Source organism: Sus scrofa, chromosome 6 (assembly GCF_054392235.1).
Source record: "Sus scrofa isolate SSC_HxYL_T2T_F1_AM1 chromosome 6, Sscrofa_HxYL_maternal_Yorkshire_Landrace_v2.0, whole genome shotgun sequence".
Taxonomy (NCBI): Eukaryota; Metazoa; Chordata; class Mammalia; order Artiodactyla; family Suidae; genus Sus; species Sus scrofa.
Window position 1 is genome coordinate 1,051,139 of NC_139388.1, and position 18,540 is coordinate 1,069,678.

At 58.5% G+C, this 18,540-nt stretch overlaps 1 protein-coding gene and 1 long non-coding RNA gene across 10 annotated transcripts in view; one reads left to right on the forward strand and one right to left on the reverse strand.

Moving 5' to 3' along the window:
• The window catches only part of SPIRE2 (spire type actin nucleation factor 2), a 41,617-nt gene that overhangs the window by 20,270 nt on the left and 2,807 nt on the right, over positions 1 to 18,540 (reverse strand). For 4 of the 9 annotated variants that reach the window (XR_014805213.1, XM_013994375.3, XM_084959164.1 and 1 more), the window contains exons 1-2: positions 11,502 to 11,812; positions 542 to 582 (exon numbers count right to left, since the gene is read on the reverse strand). Coding sequence is in view for 8 of the 9 variants with exons in the window: in XM_013994375.3 (XP_013849829.3) it covers positions 542 to 582; positions 11,502 to 11,772 (312 nt within the window). In the remaining variant the exon portion in view is untranslated. Of the gene's footprint in view, positions 1 to 541; positions 583 to 11,501; positions 11,813 to 13,765; positions 13,933 to 18,540 lie in introns of those variants that run through there. The other 5 variants (XM_021097006.2, XM_084959167.1, XM_021097005.2 and 2 more) reach the window with 4 other exon arrangements.
• LOC106509348 (uncharacterized) lies at positions 13,036 to 16,652 on the forward strand. Its single transcript, XR_014805228.1, has 3 exons — positions 13,036 to 13,285; positions 13,368 to 13,414; positions 15,028 to 16,652. It is a non-coding gene; the product is annotated as an uncharacterized LOC106509348 (long non-coding RNA).

The following is an 18,540-nucleotide window of genomic DNA, read 5'->3' on the forward strand; positions in this document are numbered from 1 at the left end:
AACAGGGCAGGCGGTCGTAGCCAGAGGGGGGTTCGGGGCGGGGGGCTCCTGGCCATTGGTTCTCGGGCTGCTTTTCCTGTTTGGCCCACAAGACCCAACCCCTGCCCAACCCCCTGTGTCCAGGGAGCCCACAGCCCCTGTCACCTTGGCCACCTCCCTCTGCTCACTGGGGGGCCTTGAGGAGCAGAGGACAGGGGTCGGTGGCTGGGGTCGGGGAGGTAACATCGCTTCTGCGGCCCTTCACGCCCACCGAGGTCCCTGCCCCTGCCCCTGCCCCATGTGCCCTCACCAAGCCCTCCCGCCGAGCCCACAGTGCCTTTTGTCCCCGCCCTGCCTCTCAGGAATGACTGTATAACCTGACGTCCTTCCTTTTTTTTGTCGGCCACACCCGCTGCACGGGGCCGCAGTAGCCACCGCAGTCATGACACGGGACCCCTTAAGCCACTGAGCCACCAGGGAACTCCAGCTCCATGGGCTTCAACCTCCCATTATGTGGTGTACCTAAGCTTCGATCTGTGTCAAGGAAGCTGAAAATTCATACCTGGGCTTCCGAGCTGGCCGGTGACACCATGGTTGTGGGCTCTGCAAGAGGAGAGAACGGGTGTCAAGACGCTGCAGGATCCCCAGGATCCAACCAGCAGGCCTGACCCCCCAGGTCCCCCCAGGAACACACAGTGCTTCCCCCACGGTCCCCATGAGAACCAGAAAGCTTCCAGCGGGCTGAGCCATCAGCCACCGGACGGATACTGACAAGGCCCAGCTCTGGGCCGGGCACCAAGAAAGCCCGGCGGCCTGGCCACAGCGGCCGACAGTCAGCGGCCAAGACAGCCCTGCCCGCCCTCGAGCGGCCACACCTCAACGTGACCACTCAGGGGAGCAGCCAACAGGACCGTGGGGTCCACCTGCCCCTGAGGGCAGCACGGCTGGGGCGAGAGTGGAGGCTGAGGACGGGAGCAGCTTCAGTCTGCAGGGAGGCCCTCTCGGTTGGAGGCTGTGCACCCCACGCCAGTGAGATGGCACACCTGGGCTCTATCGAAAGGCCGCTTTGCTCCAGAGTCCCCGAGCTGTGCCGCGAGGTGGCATCTGGCCACCGTCTCTGGGTTGGGGCCTCTCCTGCCAGAGATTCCAAGAAAACGGCTTGAAGTCCCGCTGCTGAACTGGGCTCCAAGCATTTTATTTTATTTATTTATTTGTCTTTTCTAGGGCTGCACCCGCGGCATATGGAGGTTCCCAGGCTAGAGGTCACGTTGGAGCTGCAGCTGCCGGCCCACACCAGAGCCTCAGCAACGCACGATCCAAGCCGCATCTGCAACCTACACCACAGCTCACAGCAACGCCGGATCCTTAACCCACTGAGCGAAGCCGGGGATCGACCCTACATCCTCATGGACACTACTCGGATTCTTAACCTGCTGAGCCACAACGGGAGCTCCGGGTCCAGGCATGGTTATTATGTTTATTATAAACGTGGCACTGAATTGACACATTCACAAGTACTCACTCATGTAGCCTGTGTAAAGCCTGGGAGGGTGATGGTTCTGGTACCCATTTCACAGATGAAGAAACAGAAGCCCCAGCAGGGAAGCCTATTTGCTCCAAGGTGTCCTGGCAGGTAACTTGGTGCTGGGTGAGGCCAGGAATCTGGGCTCCAGCAGCCCCCGGAGCCACCCTTGGGCCTCCCCAGAGGTCAGGCTGGACGAACCACAGAAAACCCACCTGTTTCCACAACCTTCCTCTAGTGAAGCACGCAGAACCGTGCGTATGAATTCTAGCTGCCTTCGACGGAGCTGCATAAAACCCAGCACCCGTGGCATTCTTGGCTAAGTGAACCTGCTAAGCCTGCAAATATTTTCACAATATGCCATCAACAGGCAGGAAGATTGCCAAGGACAAAGGGAGCCTGCAGGGTGGGGCCGTGAAATCGTGGAACACACGCCACTCCCGAGTCAGGGTTGCTGATAGGAAAGTGAGCGGCCGGCCGTTTCTGCTGCGGGCTTGCTGGGCCCTCAGTCCAAGTTTGTATCTGTGACCGGTCGGAGCCTATGGTGGGGGGGGCAATCAGACTGGGGGCAAAGGTGCTTGTCCTGACAGGGCCAGGGCCCTGAGTTACCCTGACATTAAGGGGGCTGGGGGCAGCCAGCCCTCAGCGTTCTTTATAAACCCAGCAGTGTCTGGAAGGTGACTGGTCATGAACCAACTGGATTTCAAGTCACAAGGACTTGGGGAGCCTGGGGGTTTCGCAGAGTATATGTGCTCAGAGCTTCACTGCAGAACCAACAAACCACTTACTGCAGCTTCGACTGGGCAGCTGCCTCAAGAAGGCTGGCGCCACAACTCCCTCTCTGCAGCCAAGAAAATGGGCTCAGATGGATGAAGAAATTTACCCAAGACCACACAGCTAAGAAACGGCCAAGCTGGAAGTTTCCTGGTGATGTAGGGCGCAGGCCTCCACGGTGGCACGGAAGCCATCCCTGGCCCGGGAACTTGCACATGCCATGGGTGTGGCCAAAAAGAGAAGAAATGGACCCGCCCTGGATACCGCCAGACCCCAGACCACACCCTGCTGACCCCGGAAAACCCAGGTACAACCAACGTGCTCACGTGGCGTCCTGCAAACTACCTTTTGCTTACTTAAAAAACTCTACGGGGGGAGCAGACAGACCCACACAGATGCCAGCACTGGCTACTGGTGCCCAGCGCGTAGGAACGGGAAGCAGGACGCCTGGTTCTGCCATCGCCCCTCTGCTGGGGCTCTGTCCCCGCAGATAAGCACGGCCTCGCCAAGACGTCCTGGGAAGGAACGCGGCACCGGTAGCTCTTATCAAATAAGAAGTGAGAGATCGGGATGGGGCGCTTCCTTGACAAGGACCCTGTAGTGGTGGAAAATGGAGAAATGGCAGGTCTGGCTGGGGGAGAGCCATCTCCACGGGCCCTGCAGTCTGGAAGTGCCCGGGTGGCTCACAGAGCAAGTGCCTCCGCCAGCCCAGTAGGCAGGGCTGGCAGAGGGAGACCAGCTGGCCTCCGCCACCACCTGCCTGGGGCATGGGTCGGGGGGGAGGGGGGACAGGAGCACTGCTCAGGTGCCGAATGTGGTCCTGATTCTGGGCTCATCTCTCCAACCTCAGACCACAAGTGAGCAGTGGGTACAGATGCAGACCCTGCCCAGGGCACAGTGCCCGGCGAGGGTGTGGGCAGGGCCATTGTCCCTGGTTCACAGCTCAGGTCTGGGACCTGCACTGGGCGTGGGGCCAGGACAGAGAATGGCCTTGGAGGACCCCACAGTCCCCTTCGCTCCTGCTTCTTCCCGCTAGGCACGAGCTGGAGAGGGCGTGGGGGCCACCTGCGGCCAACACCCTGGAAGCTGTTTGGCAAATGGGTCAAAGGCACCCTGTGACTGCGGCAGGCTCTTCCTCCCCGTTCGCTTCCGCCCTAAACTCACACTTCAGGCAGGGGTGTGGTCTTCCCCGAGGCAGAAACCCAGGAGCCAGTCCTCCTGGACACGTGCTGGCCAGAGCAGTGCCTGCCCCGAGCAAAATGCAGGCTCCGCTCATCATTTGCATCTTCACCAGGACCTGGGGAGAGCAGCTCGGAGCTCCTCTGCCCGGCAAAGCATCCACACACCCAACCCTGCCAGCGCGTCCTGGGCACAGCCCCAGGACACCCCACCGCTGGTCCAACAGACAGGAGGCGCCCTCGGATGAAGACCAAATTCTGACTGAGGTGTCCTCCCCGCAGCTCGTGGCAGTCACTGCAGCCTTCCGAGAGCCCACTGCGGCCCCACGACGCAGCCCAGAGAGGGAGAGAAGCTCGCAGCACAAGGTCACCTGGGAGGGGTTCAGCACCTGTGATCCTGGCTCTGCAGCCGACCCCCAGACCTCTCCAGCCACCTGGGGATGGAATGAGCCATCCTAGCTCTGGAGGTGTTCCAGCAAGAGCTGGGGGACCCCTTCTTAGCGTGGGCCGGGGTTTCCGTGCCCAGCCGAGTCACCATGACGGGGCCCTGACAGCAGGGCACACGCCCATGCCCGGCCTGACCTGGGCAGACTCAGACACTCCTGTGTGGGACCCAGCAATGCGGGATCTGGGCCGAGCCGACCAACAGCAGGCTCAGGGGTGTGCACCTGCCACAGTAAAGCACTGGCTGGAACCCGTGCTCGGCTGCTGCTGCTGCTGGTGGAATCTGGGCTACAGGAGCAGCGTCCATTCTACCCCGTAATTCCCCCTCCATGGTCAGCGGAATGACAGACCCAAGCTGTCACATGCCGGTGCCCAGGACCCATAGCCACACTGTGTTACCACGCAAGGGGAGCTCGGGGCATCGGATGAAAGTGAAGGTGTGAATCAGCTAATTATCCTCAATTTCTGACCTCTCTGGCTGTGAGAAGGTCAATTTGTGCTGTTGGTGGGGTGGGGGGGTTTTGCCCACACCTGCAGCATATGGAAGTTCCCGGCCCAGGGCTCAAATCCCAACTGTAGCTGGGATCTGCGTCAGAGCGGTGGCAACATCCGATCTTTAACCCGCTTGGCCGGGGATTAAACCCGAGCCATTGCAGAGACACCACCAGATCTTTAACCTGCTATGCCACAAGGGTAACTCCCAGTTTGTGTTGTTTCAAGGAGCAAGTTTGTGGGAGTTCCCTTGTGGTATAGCGGGTTAAGGATGCAGTGTGGTCGCTGTTGGGCTCCGGGCACTGCTGTGGCACAGGTTCAATCCCTGTTCCAGGAACTTCCACGTGCCGCAGGCATGGCCAAAAAAAAAGAACAAGTTTGTGTCATTTGTTACTGCAGCCAAAGGACACTCTCACATCCTGCGTTTAAACTGTCCGACCTTCGCATTCTCCAATCACAGGGAGAGGCCAAAAGGAAAATGCTGGAGTGGACACGGGTGTTTAAACTGCACTGGCGGGGATTCCAAGGAGAGCCACACAGGGGTGACATGGCCTCAGGCGCCCGGACTTCACACTCGGCCTGCCTGAGTGCTGGGGCCCTTCCCCGAGCCCAGCGCCCTCTGAGGAGGCTAATGGGCACCCTCCTGCCAGTGACACTCACGGCCCACATCCTGGGACCACACTGACCCAAGCCACAGAGCTGCCTTTGTGGGAGCCACACAAATCGCTACAGCCCTGGCTTGTGCCCCGGCTCTGAACAGGTGCCTTTGTCACAGGGACTGAGGATGCTTCTTTGTGAAGGCACAGTAGCTGGGGGTGGAGCCCCACAGTGGCGTAGAGGCTGAGCTGCACCCCACGAGCCAAGGTCCCTCAGAGGCCCTACCAGTCGAAGCCTCTCTGAGAAGCACAGCACACACCCCATAAGGAGCCGGGTGGCAGGAAGCAGCCTGAGCAGCCACACAGGCTGAGCTGACAGTGGGTCATCTGTCATGTGACCCTGGGCATGGACGCCTCACTTTGTGGGGACGGCCTTCCTGGGAGGGGACCCTTGCTTAGGGTGAGACTCAATCGCAATGCTGTCTGCACACACGCCAACTCACCATCACACCCAGAAGGCGCCCGTCCAGTGCCCACACCTTCGCCACACCCACCAGCCCCACGTGGCACCTTCAACCCTTGCGCCCCATTTTCTGAATGGGGTGCTTGGCATGCTCTGGAATGGGAGAGACTTTACATTGAGAAATATGTGTTGGGGAGTTCCCGTTGTGGCTCAGGGGGAACGAATCTGACTAGCATCCATGAGGATGCAGGTTCGATCCCTGGCCTTGCTCAGAGGGTTAAGGATCCAGCATTGCCATAAGTCTTGGTATAGGTTGCAGATGTGGCTCAGATCCCACATTGCTTTGGCTGTGGCGTAGGCTGGTGGCTACAGCTCCAATTCGACCCCTAGCCTGAGAACCTCCATGTATCATGGATGAAGGCTTAAAAGAACAAAAAAAAGAAAAGAAAAGAAAAGAAAGAAAGAAAGAAAAGAAAGAAAATAGGCATGGGGGAAGGATGAGCATGGGAGCCACGCCTGGGAGCTGCCTCCTGCATTCCCTGCTCCAGGCCCATCGCGTGGACCTGCAGGTGCTGGGACCAGGTCAGGGCCCCCACCCACCAGTGCCTCCCAGAGCCAGGTACGTCCTCTGGCTCCCCAGACATCAACAAGGCCTCTGGGGGCAGCTGCTGTCAACTCCCCCGCAACCCGCGCATTTCTCGGAAAAGGAAGCTGAGGCCCCCCCGGGGATCAGGAACCTCCCCAGGCCTGTCAGGGGTGGTGCGAGCCAGGCTGATCCAGCCTGGTCCCCACCTTCCCCAGGGGCCTGCAGGGGATCACAGCGGTGCCTCCCTCGTCAGAGGAACAGGAGCTCAGGCCCTGCACTGCACATGGGCTCCTGGGCTCCCTAGTCAGCAGGGCAGAGGAGCAGAGCTGCCCAAGGACATCTGGACTGGCTGCCCCTCAAGAGTGCAGGGCCCGGGAGGAACCGTGCGTGACGGCAAAGGTGGGAGGCGCCAGCAGCTTCAGGGGAGTCAAGAGGCAACAGACAGAAGCTGCGTGGGAAGGAGGTGGTCTGGCTGCCGGAGGGACATTCAGGAAACAGGCGGGATTCCGTCTTTCCCGCCAGCACGCACACTTCCCTGCTGCTGGACAGTGCCAGGCAGCCGTCGCCAGGCGCCCATCCGCAGGGGGAGCCATCTAAAAAAATACAGACTACCGGAGTTCCCGTATGAATCCAACTAGGAACCATGAGGTTGTGGGTTTGATCCCTGGCCTCGCTCAGGGGGTTAAGGATCTGGCATTGCCGTGAGCTGTGGTGTAGGTCGCAGACGCGGCTTGGATCTGGTGTGGCTGTGGCTCGGGCATGTAGGCCGGCAGCTGTAGCTCCGATTAGACCGTGAGCCCGGGAACCTCCATGTGCCGCGGGAATGGCCCTAAAACAACAACAACAACAACAACAACGGGCTATCAACTACAATAAAGTTTAAAAATAAAGAAATTAAAGGATACAGGCTAAGTTTAGATGAGCAAAAATTAGCTAGAGATCTTGAAAAGATAAATGCATTTCAGAGTTCAGCAGATAAGCACTGTGAGAGCTTGGGAACCAGTTATATCCATAAAGTGTTTAAGGTTCTACTGGGTATGCTGGGATAGCCCCTACAAAGCAAATACATATATATGTATGTATATGTATATAAAGTTGCATTATTTCGCACCTTCTACTATGAAGATAGAAGCCAACGTGGTAGGTCACTTTTAGTTACTGACTGAGTCATGCAAAAGTTTTCTAGAGCAGTAAATGACTCTGCTGCAGATCCAAGCTGTAGTGTAAGAAGCCCTGATGCTTGTGTCATACAGTCCTGAAGACTGGTAGTGGAGATAATTTTGGTAAGAAAAGACATTGCAAGATTTAGTGGGAGAATAACAAACCAGGACTCCAGGGTTATGGAATACGATCATGCCATTGGCAAAGGTTATTTTAAGCTTTTCCAAAAACAATTTGTGGCATGAGACTGTGCTCAGAAAGATAAGTGATGCTTGACCATGAGGTGGCAAACGTCATACATCAAGAATTGTCCATGGGGTGGGGGCGAGGGGATGAGGGATAGATTAGGGGTTGGGATTGGCATATACACACCACTATATAAAAATAGATAGGCAACAAGGACCTACTACTGCACAAGACAGTGTAAACTATCCACTACTGTGTAACAACCTATATGGGAAAATAAGCTGAAAAGGAATGGCTGTATGTGTACATGTACAACCGATTTGCTTTGCTGTACACCAGAAAATAAAACAACTTTGTAAGGCAATTATACCCCGATAAAATCTATTTAAAAATTAAAAAAAAATAAAAGATACGGGCTAAAGACGTGGTCCCCCATGACGCAGGAGGTGACCTGCCAGTGAGGCCCACAGAGACCCACCAGCGTGAGTGCCTGGGGCCCCCAGGACACGCAGGGCTGCCCAGAAACACCAGAGGTCCCACTTCCCTGCCCCCGGGAGGGAAACCACGGGGCCAGGACGCAGGAAGGGGCATCTCCAGAGGCCCAGAGCCCTCCCCACACACGCATACGCCGCGTCTCCGGGTCCGTGTGCAGCCAGGGCGGAGGTGGGCTCCCCGTGCGCCCTCCCTCTCCCCTGGCATGTGCCACTGTTCCCCCCTACCACCACCCCATCTATGGAGGAGGACGGGGCACCAGCGCTGCCGTTTCTCCAGCTACTGGGCTGGAGGTGAAGAGGTGTGACGAGAACACCGGGGCTTGGAGCAGCTCCGGACACACAGATGGCAAAGCCCAACGTGGGAAAAGCTAGATTGTCTGTGTTTGGAACTCAGGGCTGCAAAGGAGCAGAGCTGGGCAGGTGCTGCCTCCAGGAAGCAGTGGCTGCAAGGGGGCACCTCACCCTGGAGACGGTGCCACAGTCAAGGCGGCAGCAGGAGGAGGGCTGTGGGGGCGGGGCGGCCTGGTGGACGCGTCCTGAGAGGCACCCAAGGGTGAAATGTGGGCCTGAGAAAAGTCTCAGCTTCCCAACTGATGAAGAAACCAGAAAAGCAGGGCCGTGCACGTGCCGGCAGACGCAGAGTGGAGCTGGAGGCACAAGGAGGCTCCTCAGCCAGGCCGCAGCCCCCTCGGGCTGCCCAGGGCAGGGGGTCCGTGGTGCCGAGCCTGGAACCCGCAAGGCTCCCCTGGGAAGGCGGGAGGTTTCCAGCGAGGTGACAGCCTGGTGCTGATCTGAGAGCAGTCCCCCACCTGGGGTGCCTGCCCTGAAGGCATCAGGAAGACCAATGGCACTGCAAGTGTCCCAGGGCCACTGCCCACACTGCACGGAAAAGGCCAGCTCTGCCTCAGTGAGCCGTCAGTACACGCGGCACCCAGAGATCTTGACAGGATTCCTTGCCTCAGTTTAAAAAACCAAAAAGCCCTTTCCCATCAGACAGTTGTAATAATAACCTCTTTTTTTCCCCACTTTCTGGTCATGCCCCCGGCACTGCAGAAATTCTTGGGTCAGGGACTGAACCTGTGCCACCACTGTAACCAAAGCCACAGCAGGGACAGCATCAGGTCCTTAACCCACTGAGCCACGAGGGAACTCCCATAGCAGCCTTTTAAAAGTAACTTCACGGAGACTTTCCGTTGTGGCTCAGTGGTAGCGAACCCAACTAGTATCCATGAGGATGCGGGTTCGATCCCTGGCCTCAATCAGTGGGTTAAGGACCCAACATTGTCCCGAGCTGTGGTGTAGGTCGCAGACGCAGCTCGGATCCTGCATGGTGGTGGCTGTGGTGTAGGCCGGCAGCTGCAGCTGCGATTCCACCTCTAGCCTGGGAACTTCCATTTGCCAGGGGTGTGGCCCCCCAAAAAAGTAACTTCCTGGAGATCCCTGGTGGCCTAGCAGTTAAAGACAGCGTGGTCCCTGCTCTGAGTCGGATGAGATCCCTGGCCTAGGAACTTCTGCATGACGCAAGCGCAGCACCCCCCGCCCCAAAAGGTAACTTGACCTGTTTTCCATTCTTTCACTTAAAATGGGGGGGCCTGCCAAGCAGTTACCGAGATGTCTTCAGACTGATTAGGAGTCTCGCTAGAGTCAGCTCCCCCCTCTAGGAGCGAGTATTCCGACTCCCACTCAAGGATATTGCTCGCTCCTCGCAGACAAGGGTGAGCCGGGTTGCTGACTTCTTCAGCGTTACTGGAAACACCTACTTAAGCCCCAGCTTCACCAGACTGGGGGCGGGGGGCAGGGGGCAGAGACTGAGGGCGCAGGAGGCAAAGCACAAGATGGAGGCAACTCCAATCGCTCCCAACCCAGAGAAACGCTGGGTTGGTGCCTTCGGGACACAGCTGGTCTCAGGTTTCAGCTGACTGCTGCGCAAAAGCCCAGCAAGGACACAAGAGCAAGTTCAGGGTGATTGATTTCTCCTCATCGTCACAGAGGCAGCGGGTCCTAAACCTCCTCCACCTTGCGAGACATGTGTGTGCAGAGAAACCCAGACCGCCCCCCGTGGACCCTGAACTGGGCTCCCCTGCGCCAGGGGCTGGGCCTCCCCGTACAGGTCCGTGCGAAGGAGCCACGCATGAGCTCTGAACTGCGGCCTGGCTTTCCCGTCCAGCCGTGAGCATGAAGGCAGCAGGAAGTGATGCTGCTGGGCCTGCAGGGACCAGGAAGTCTCTGGGGCAGCTGTGGGGGCTGGAGAGGTTTTTTTGGGGTCTTTTTGGGACCACACCTGCAGCATAGGAAAGTTCCGGGGCTAGGGGTTGAATTGGGTGGAATTGGAGCCGCAGCCACCAGCCTACACCACAGTCACAAGGAACGCAGGACCTGAGCCGCATCCATAACCCATGGAGCGAGGCCAGGGATTGAACCCCCATCCGCATGGATGCTAGTCTGGTTCTTAAGCGGCTGAGCCACAACAGGAACTCCCTCACGCCAGCCTTTGAAGGCAGTGAGAGCAGGGGTGCTGAATCCAAACCCTGCCACCTCCTGTGTGGCTTTTGGTAAACCTGAGCCTCAGTTTACCCAAGAGGGAAATGGGAACAGTTCGGTCAGGAGCGCCAACTCTCACTGGTCTCTCCTGTCAAACACCTGGTGCTTTTTGTGCAAAACACAGCAACTCTCACGTGCCACACAGCTGAGGTGTGGAGAGAGGTGGGAGCAGGGCACACGGAGGGCAAAGACCTGGTGGGAAATCGTGAGGGTCCCTGGGCAGGGGAGGTTCCACAGACCCCTCCCTGTCGCCACAGCAGCTGGGGCTGGTGGCGAGCCTGCCCGTGGACATCTGCAAAACCACGGCTCCCAGGCTGGAGAGCGCTCGGCCCGCTCCTGCACACACAGCTGGCCTCTGTGCTCCCCCAGGAAGGTCAGTTTTTGGGGGGGAATCTCACAAGCTCCAGACCAGCACCCGGGTTCTCCGGGGAAGAAACCTTTTTTTCTAAAGAGGCTGAACATCGCATAAACTCGTCATTCTCCACAAACTTCAACCTCCCCTAAAGGGCTCCATGGCTGGTTCTCTTCCTGATTAAGAGCAGACAACACCAAGCGAGTCATTCCCCCGTTTCACTCTCTCCTTTTCCTCCCGTGCAGCCTCACACCCACGAAGACGAGCGCAAGGAAAACTGTTTGCTGCGCAAGCACTCGTCCCGCAGCGACGGCCACCCCGGGTCATCGGGTGGGAAAGACGAGGTCTGAGGGCTGCCGACCCCAAGGCAGAAGGAACCAGCCCAGGTGGGGAGAACTGGGGCCCGGACCGCCCACTCCAGCCCCTCTGCTGAGGGTCTCAGCCAGGCGCCCAAAGCCCCTCCGCTCCCCGGCCAGCAGCTGCCCCGGTGCTAAGATGGCTTCCGGGGGGGGGGTCCAGCGCCCCGAGAAAGGAGGACGGGAGGCAAAGGAAGGGCGAGGGCGGGGGAGGGCCTTCCCGTCCGGCAGAGGCAGGGCGGGGAAGAGGCCCCAGGGCAGCAGAGAGAGGGCGCGGAAAGGGGGCGCGGGATCCAGCCCCGCAGCGGCGGGGGGGTGGGGGGGAAGGTCGCAGCCCCTCCCGCAGCGGACGCCGCCCCCGCCCCGCCGGCCCTCACCCGCCGCGCCGGGCTCCCGCCGCGCGCTGACCGAGCCGTCCCTGCGCAGCAGGATGTCCGCGGTGTCCCGGATGCGCCGCCGGCCGCCGGGCGCGCCCCGCAGCCCGCGGCAGCACTGGAAGCACACGGCCCAGGCTTGCTCCTCGTTGATGGGCTGCTCATACGCCGTCAGCACCTCCTCCAGGGACAGCTCCCACGGCTCGGGCCGCCCCGCGTCCCCGGCCCGCTCCCCCGCGGCCGCGTCGCCGCCGGAGCTGCCCGCCCGGGCCATGGCCGCCCCATCATCGCCGCCTGCGCGGCCGGCCCGTTTCCATAACAGCCGCGCCGGGCCGGCGCGCCCGCGAAGCGCGGGGGGCGGAACCCGCGCCGCCGGCCGCTGCTTTGTCATCGTCGGGCCCCGCCCAGCGCGAGCGGCCGCAGGTGAGGCCCTGGAGGGGAGGGGAGGAGGGGAGGGGGGGATGGAGGGAGGGGGAGGGGAGGGGGAGGAGGGGGGAGGGAGGGAGAGGAGGGGGAGCAGGGAGAGGAGGGGGAGCAGGGAGAGGAGGGGAGGAAGGAGGGCAGGGGGAGGGACGGAGGAGGGGGAGGGGGAGGGGGGAGGGAGGGAGGGGAGAGGAGGGAGGGCAGGGGGAAGGGGGAGGCCCGAGGGGGCGCGCGGGAGGGGGCGCAGAGCCGGGCGGGAAGAGGGGGCGCAGAGGCTGGGGTGGGGGCGTTGCAGGGCTGGCGCAGAGCCAGCAAGTGGCGGCGGGAAGGTGGCAGGGCCGGGGTGCGCAGAGCAGGAGCTGGCTGCAGGGCACCTGGGGGGAGACTCGGTTCTCCCTGCCCCGCCCACAGGCCCACGCCGGACTCGCACACGCGGGTCAGGCCGACTTCCAGCCCGAGACACACCGCAGGGATTGCTGGGCCTCGGCGCGTTGGACGCTGCACCTGCAGTGGGCTCTGTGCAGAGGTGACGGTGACCTTAAAGCTTGTCACCGATGACGGGAGCCAGGAAGACCGGCGGTGGGAAGCTCATAGTAAATGACCCTTTCCAGCGAGAGGCTGGGGGCCGCCAAGAGCTCTAGGGTCTCGGGAGAGAATAAGCAGAGGCGCAGCCCCCGGGGGTGGGGAGCCGCGCTCCCTCCCAGGCCCGACCTCTCTCTCTCCGTGGGAGGGGTCACCCCTAGTTTGTACCAGGTCAGAATAACGGGGCCAAAATGTTCTGGGAAGTAAGACCCGACCCTGCCCGCACCCCCCGCGGGCACCCCCGCCCCAGGAGCACACAGAGGGCAGAGGCCTGGAGGCTTCTCAGGTCCGAGGTGGAACTTGGGTGATTTTGAGCAGCTGAGAATAGAAGGAACAAGGAAGCAGCAATTTCCCTTCTCAGAAGCAGACTCGGGGTGGAGGGTGGGCTGTCCTCCCCGGCGCAACTGCGAGATAGGCATCCCGTCTGGAGTTTTAGTCTCCCAGCAGAAAGGAGTTTGGCTCAGATGAATTGTGCCCGTGGTTTCGTTACTCCGTAGCTAAGCGCCAGGCACCGCTTTCCTGCTTCTTGCAGCCTACGCAGCCAAAACCAGCAGCAGCGCCACCACTTTGTGGAGGGAAAATTGGAGGGCAGGTGAGCAGCCTCCCGAGTGAACCTGGGCTCAGGTTGATCAACGCCGGGCCTAGTCCTTACCCCACCCAGCCCCCACCCGTGCTTGTCTGTAGAGGGCAGTGAGAAATCGCCAGCTGTCTGTGCACAGCCACAGCAGGAAGCCCTCTGTCCGGAGTTCCCGCAGCGCCCTCCCCCCTGACCCATGGCTCAGGTATGCAATGCCAGGCGTGCCAGCCCCGCCCCCACGCGGTTGTCCCTAATGGGCCCACACAAGGTGTGTTTTCTGCTTTTAGATGCCATGCGAATAGACTTCCACCGGTAACCCTACCAGCTTCCCCAGGTCAGTGTCATGGCTTCCACCCTAGACCGAGTCCCCCCCACCTCCTGGTGGCGCCAGTGGGCAGAACTCGACAATTACTCTCATTGGAAGCAGGTTGGGTTGTAGCTAGAAATACCTTCCTTGTTCCTCCAGTGGTCTCAGAGTTCCCCAAGCTGCCGCGTGGTGTTAGGGTCTCCTTTGGTGAGCACGGGCCTGGGGACCCACCTGGAGAGGCCCCGCCTGACCCAGGGGCCCTGCGGTCACCTGTGTAAGGTACAACACCCTTGCTGACCTGGCATTGACTGGTTTTTCAGGGATCCCCGTGCACTTTGCAAGAGGGCAGGCAGTGAGATTTCGAACACTAGGGCTTACCAACAAAGATTGGAAGTTAGGTAGGCTCTCCTTTCACATCTCTTGGCATCTGAAGGCTTGTTCTCCAGCCCTTAGCAAAGCTCTAGGGCAGAAGCAGCAGTCAGCTCTCTAGATGCTCCTGGAAAGCACATTCTTTCTTTTCCTCCCCGGGCATTTATTCACTTTTCCTAAAAAAAAGTCCCAGCAAAGACTTAGAAATGAACATAGTAGCAGCTTGCGACGGTGACAGTGACGGTGACGGCGGCAGGAAGGAGTCAGGCTTGTGGCCTGGGAGCCTGAGAGCGGCCTCTAGGTCCATCAGGGGAGCGCATCCCTCAACCAACACTGACCAGCTGGGCCCAGGGCGCTCGTGACTGGATGCAATAGGCTTCTGGCCTGGTTGCCGGGAGCTCTGGGAGTGACACGGTCCACCCACCGTCACAAGTCAAAGTCGGGGTGATCATGGCCTTCCTGGAGTCTCCACTGTGGACCGGAGGGACGAAACTCCGGCTGCAGCGTCTCAGGTCCCTGCGGAGGCCAGGGCTGGGTCCCTGGCCTGGCTCAGTGGGTTACAGGACCTGCGTTGCCACAGCTATGACGTGGGTCACAGATGCGGCTCAGATTTGATTCCTGGTCCGGGAACTTCCATGCGCTGTGGGTACAGCCATGGTAATAATAATTATTATTATTTTCTTCCTGTGGTGGAGTACTAAGCACAGCCCATACTTTAAAAAGTCTAGCCAGTGTTTTATTTATGTATGTATTTTTTCCTTTCCAGGGCCAAAGTTGTGGCATGTGGAAGTTCCAGGGCTAGGGGTCCAATCAGAGCTGCAGCCACCGGCCCACGCCTCAGCCACAGCAACGTCAGATTGGAGCCTCATCTGCGCCCTATGCCACAGCTCTCAGCACCCCCGGATCCTTAATCCCCTGAGCGAGGCCAGGGATCGAATCCGCCTCCTCACAGTTAGTAGGTTTGTTACTGCTGAGCCACAGTGGGAACTCCTTAAACATCTAGTCAGTATTTTAAATGAGACTGAGGGCTCTGCCCTAAGGACCTCATGTGAGTCGGTTGACAGTTGTCTGGGCTGCGCACCCAGGAAGAGCAGAGGGTACTGGTTAAATGGGGACTGCGTTGACCCCAAGGGAGAGCAGCTCTCGGGTTAAAACACGGAGCCCTTTATCCACCAAGTGTGCAACACAGAACATCAGAGTGGAAGAAATATTAGTTCTTCCCTAACTCGAAGTTGCCACTTGGGTTCTAAAAGGAAACTGTGGACTTCCAGCTGTTTCCTCTCAACGGAGACGCATCCAGGTCTGTGGTGACCTCAGCCCGGAAAGCATTGGATCCAGGCCTTTTCTACAGTTTCGGCATCGCCAGGACCCAGCTTCTGAAACCCTGCTCTTCGTCCGTCGTTTCCAGTAGATGAGGAAGTGCCAGGGAAGAAAGGTGTCCCCGTGGGCTGTGCATGGGGACAGAAAGGGAGCGCTTGGTGCAGTGGCTAATCCACCAGTGCCTGGAACTGGAGAATCACTTACGGCGCGGGCTGTTGACTTACACGTATTTGCTGAGCGCTGGGCATTGGTGCTGTGTGCGGAAGACCAACGAAAAACCCAGCCAGGTACCCCTGACACCCCACCAGCTGCCCAGGGGAAACGGCTCACAGGGAAACGGCTCTGCAGGTGGGGAAGGGCCTCGGGTGTCTGATGAGAACCAGGAACCCCACTGGACATGTGTGGTTCTCACCACACTCTGTGCTGGATGCCTGGAGGAATCATGTCCACGCCAGGGTGGTACCGTCAGAGGGGTGGGTGACTCCTGAGTGGAATTTACTCTAGATGAAAATCTCCAGGGATTATACCTCTGAGCATCTTTGCAGACACAGAAACCGGAGAATCTGAACTTTTTTTTTTCATTTTTATTGGCCACAGTGTGCAGTGGCTTGATGTGGGACTCATCAGTTCTCAACCAGGGACTGAACTCAGGCTGCCGCAGTGAAAGCGCCAAGTCCTAACCACTAGACCACCAGAGAACCCTGGAGGATCCTAAGTTTTGACTCCCGTGGGCCAGAAAAGTGCGCTGGGGCTGGATGTCGGGTGTGCTGTGGACACAGGGACCTGGTTCCAGGACGGGCGCGGAGCTCCAGGGTCTGAGGTGGCTCACTGGGGACATGCGGCAAGTTTGGAGACAAAGGTCAGAGTGAGCCAGGCATGGGAGCGACTGGGTTTAAGATCAAAGACGACTGGAGACGAAGGCTCTGTCGCCTCCCCTGGACTCGGGCAGAGCTGCTCCACCTGCTGTGAGGGGCCGCACAGGCGCTCTGCCCGCACCTGATTCCACTTCAGGTTGAAAAGCAGGTCGGCTTCTCCCAGGGGATCCGTGCACACTCAACACTGTGAGCAGCCGGCCCCCTGCGGCCATGACTCAGAGGCTCCTGAAAGCTGCCTTTGTCACGGTCCTGCAGCAAGTCACAGCTCGAGGGTCCGGGAGGAAAAGCTGAAACTCTAGAGGCTGTGGTTTTGTGCTTTAGGTTTATTTCGGGATGGTGATAAAGGCCTTGAATCCCCAGGGATGCCAGATAGCGCCAGGCTGTGCTTGAGCTCTGAAAGGCAGCCTGGCACTGCTGCGGGGGAAGGGCTCGAGGCCTGGCCTTGCAGCAGGATTTCGAGGCCGGTGTCAGAGAAGAGGTGGAGACAGGAGAGGACCCAGGCGATGAGAGGAAAACGCAGATCTCAGGGCGGGGAGGGCCCGGCCGGCAGGGCTGTCCTGGAGGGCAGGCCAAGGCGCGGCCTCACTCTGGATTCCTGATCAGGAGCTGAGAACCTACTGCTGGCTGCTGAGAGCAAATCATTTGCAAAGTGTTGATTTATTTTTGTTGTGAAAATGAATAAACAGAAACCTCATTTAAAATGCAGTCTGGGGAGTTCCCGTCGTGGCGCAGTGGTTAGTGAATCCGACTAGGAACCATGAGGTTGCAGGTTTGATCCCTGCCCTTGCTCAGTGGGTTAAGGATCCGGCGTTGCCGTGAGCTGTGGTGTAGGTTGCAGACGCAGCTCGGATCCAGCGTTGCTGTGGCTCTGGCCTAGGCCAGTGGCTGCAGCTCCGATTCAACCCCTAGCCTGGGAACCTCCATATGCCGCGGGAGCCGCCCAAAGAAATAGCAAAAAGAGACCAAAAAAAAAAAAAAAAAAAATGCAGTCCAGGGAGTTCGTGTCATGGCTCAGTGGTTGACAAATCTGACTGGCATCCATGAGGTTGCAGGTTTGATCCCTGGCCTCGCTGAGTGGGTTAAGGATCCGGCGTTGCTGTGAGCTGTGGTGTAGGTCACAGATGCTGCTTGGATCCTGTGTTGCTGTGGCTGTGACGTAGGCCAGTGGCTACAGCTCCAATTGGACCCCTAGCCTGAACTTCCTTATGCCACGGGTGCGGCCCTAAAAAGCAAAAGCAAAAAAAAAAAAAAAAAAAATGCAGTCTGGGGAGTTCTCTCTGTGGTGTACATGGTTGATGGCATCACGGGAACGCTAGGATGTGGGTTCGATCCCCGACCAGGCACAATGGATTAAGGATCCAGGTTGCTGCAGCTGCGGCTTAGGTCGCAGCTGTGGCTCGGATCTGATCCCTGGCCTGGAAACTTCCATATGCCACGGGGTGGCCAGGAAAAGAGAAAAATTCAGTCTGGAGTTCTAGTTGTTGTGAGCTGTGGTGTAGATCACAGACATGGCTTGGATCTGCTATGGCTGTGGCTGTGGCTTTGGTGTAGGCCAGCAGCTGCAGTTCCGATTCGACCCCTAGCCCGGGAACCTCCATAAGCCACAGGTGAGGGCCTAAGAAGCAAAAAAAACCAGAAAGCCTTCAACTGTGGGTTTGAGTCTCGGCCCCATGCAGTGGGTTAAAGGAGCCTGCTTTGTGGCAGCTGTGGTGTAGCTCACAGACATGGCTTGGTTTTGGTGCCTGGCCGGGGAACCTCCGTTGTGGCTGCGACCATAAAAAATTTAAAAGAAAAATTTCATTTAAAAATAAAAAAATAAAATATAAAGTGGAATCAAGGCGATGCAACTCAAGAGTCGGAGGCTGGAGGGGGAGCTGTCATGCGCTGTCCACTGCCTGACCTCAGTCGCAGCCCCTGCAGGACAGCCCTGCCATCCTGTCCCCTAACTGCTGTCTTTTGGGGTCTCTTCTCGTCAGCTCGGTTTAGCTCTGAGTACCTTATTATCAAAGCAACAGTACATCTGACCATTCAGGTAAAATTAACTTTATTTTAACCATTACTCTTGAATTTCGCGGATCATCCAAATTACTTTGTATTCCTAGAGCAGTGGCTGTCACACTTGGCAAGCAGCAGGACCCCCGAAAGTCTTCTGAAGATCTAGGGGTCAGCAAACCCGTCCTAGTTTATCTTATTTCATTTGGTCTGAGCCGCGGCCCAAGAACACCTGGGTGACACTGCGGCTGCTGCTGGTCCGCGCACACCGAAAACACCGCAAAAATTTCCTTTTCCTGTGACTCCAGCTCAAAGCAAGGTGTTCTGTACAGGAGCGGTCCCGGCCTGTGCTCTGTCAGGATTATCAGTTGTCAAGTACAGGGAGTTCCCGTCATGGCTCAGTGGTTAGCAATCCCGACGAGCATCCGTGAGGATGCGGGTTCGATCCCTGGCCTCGCTCGGTGGGTTAAGGATCCGGCGTTGCTGTGGCTGTGGAATAGGCTGGCGGCTACAGCTCCAATTAGACCCCTAGCCTGGGAACCTCCGTATGCCGAGGGTGTGGCCCTCAAAAGACAATAAATAAATAAATAGTCAGGT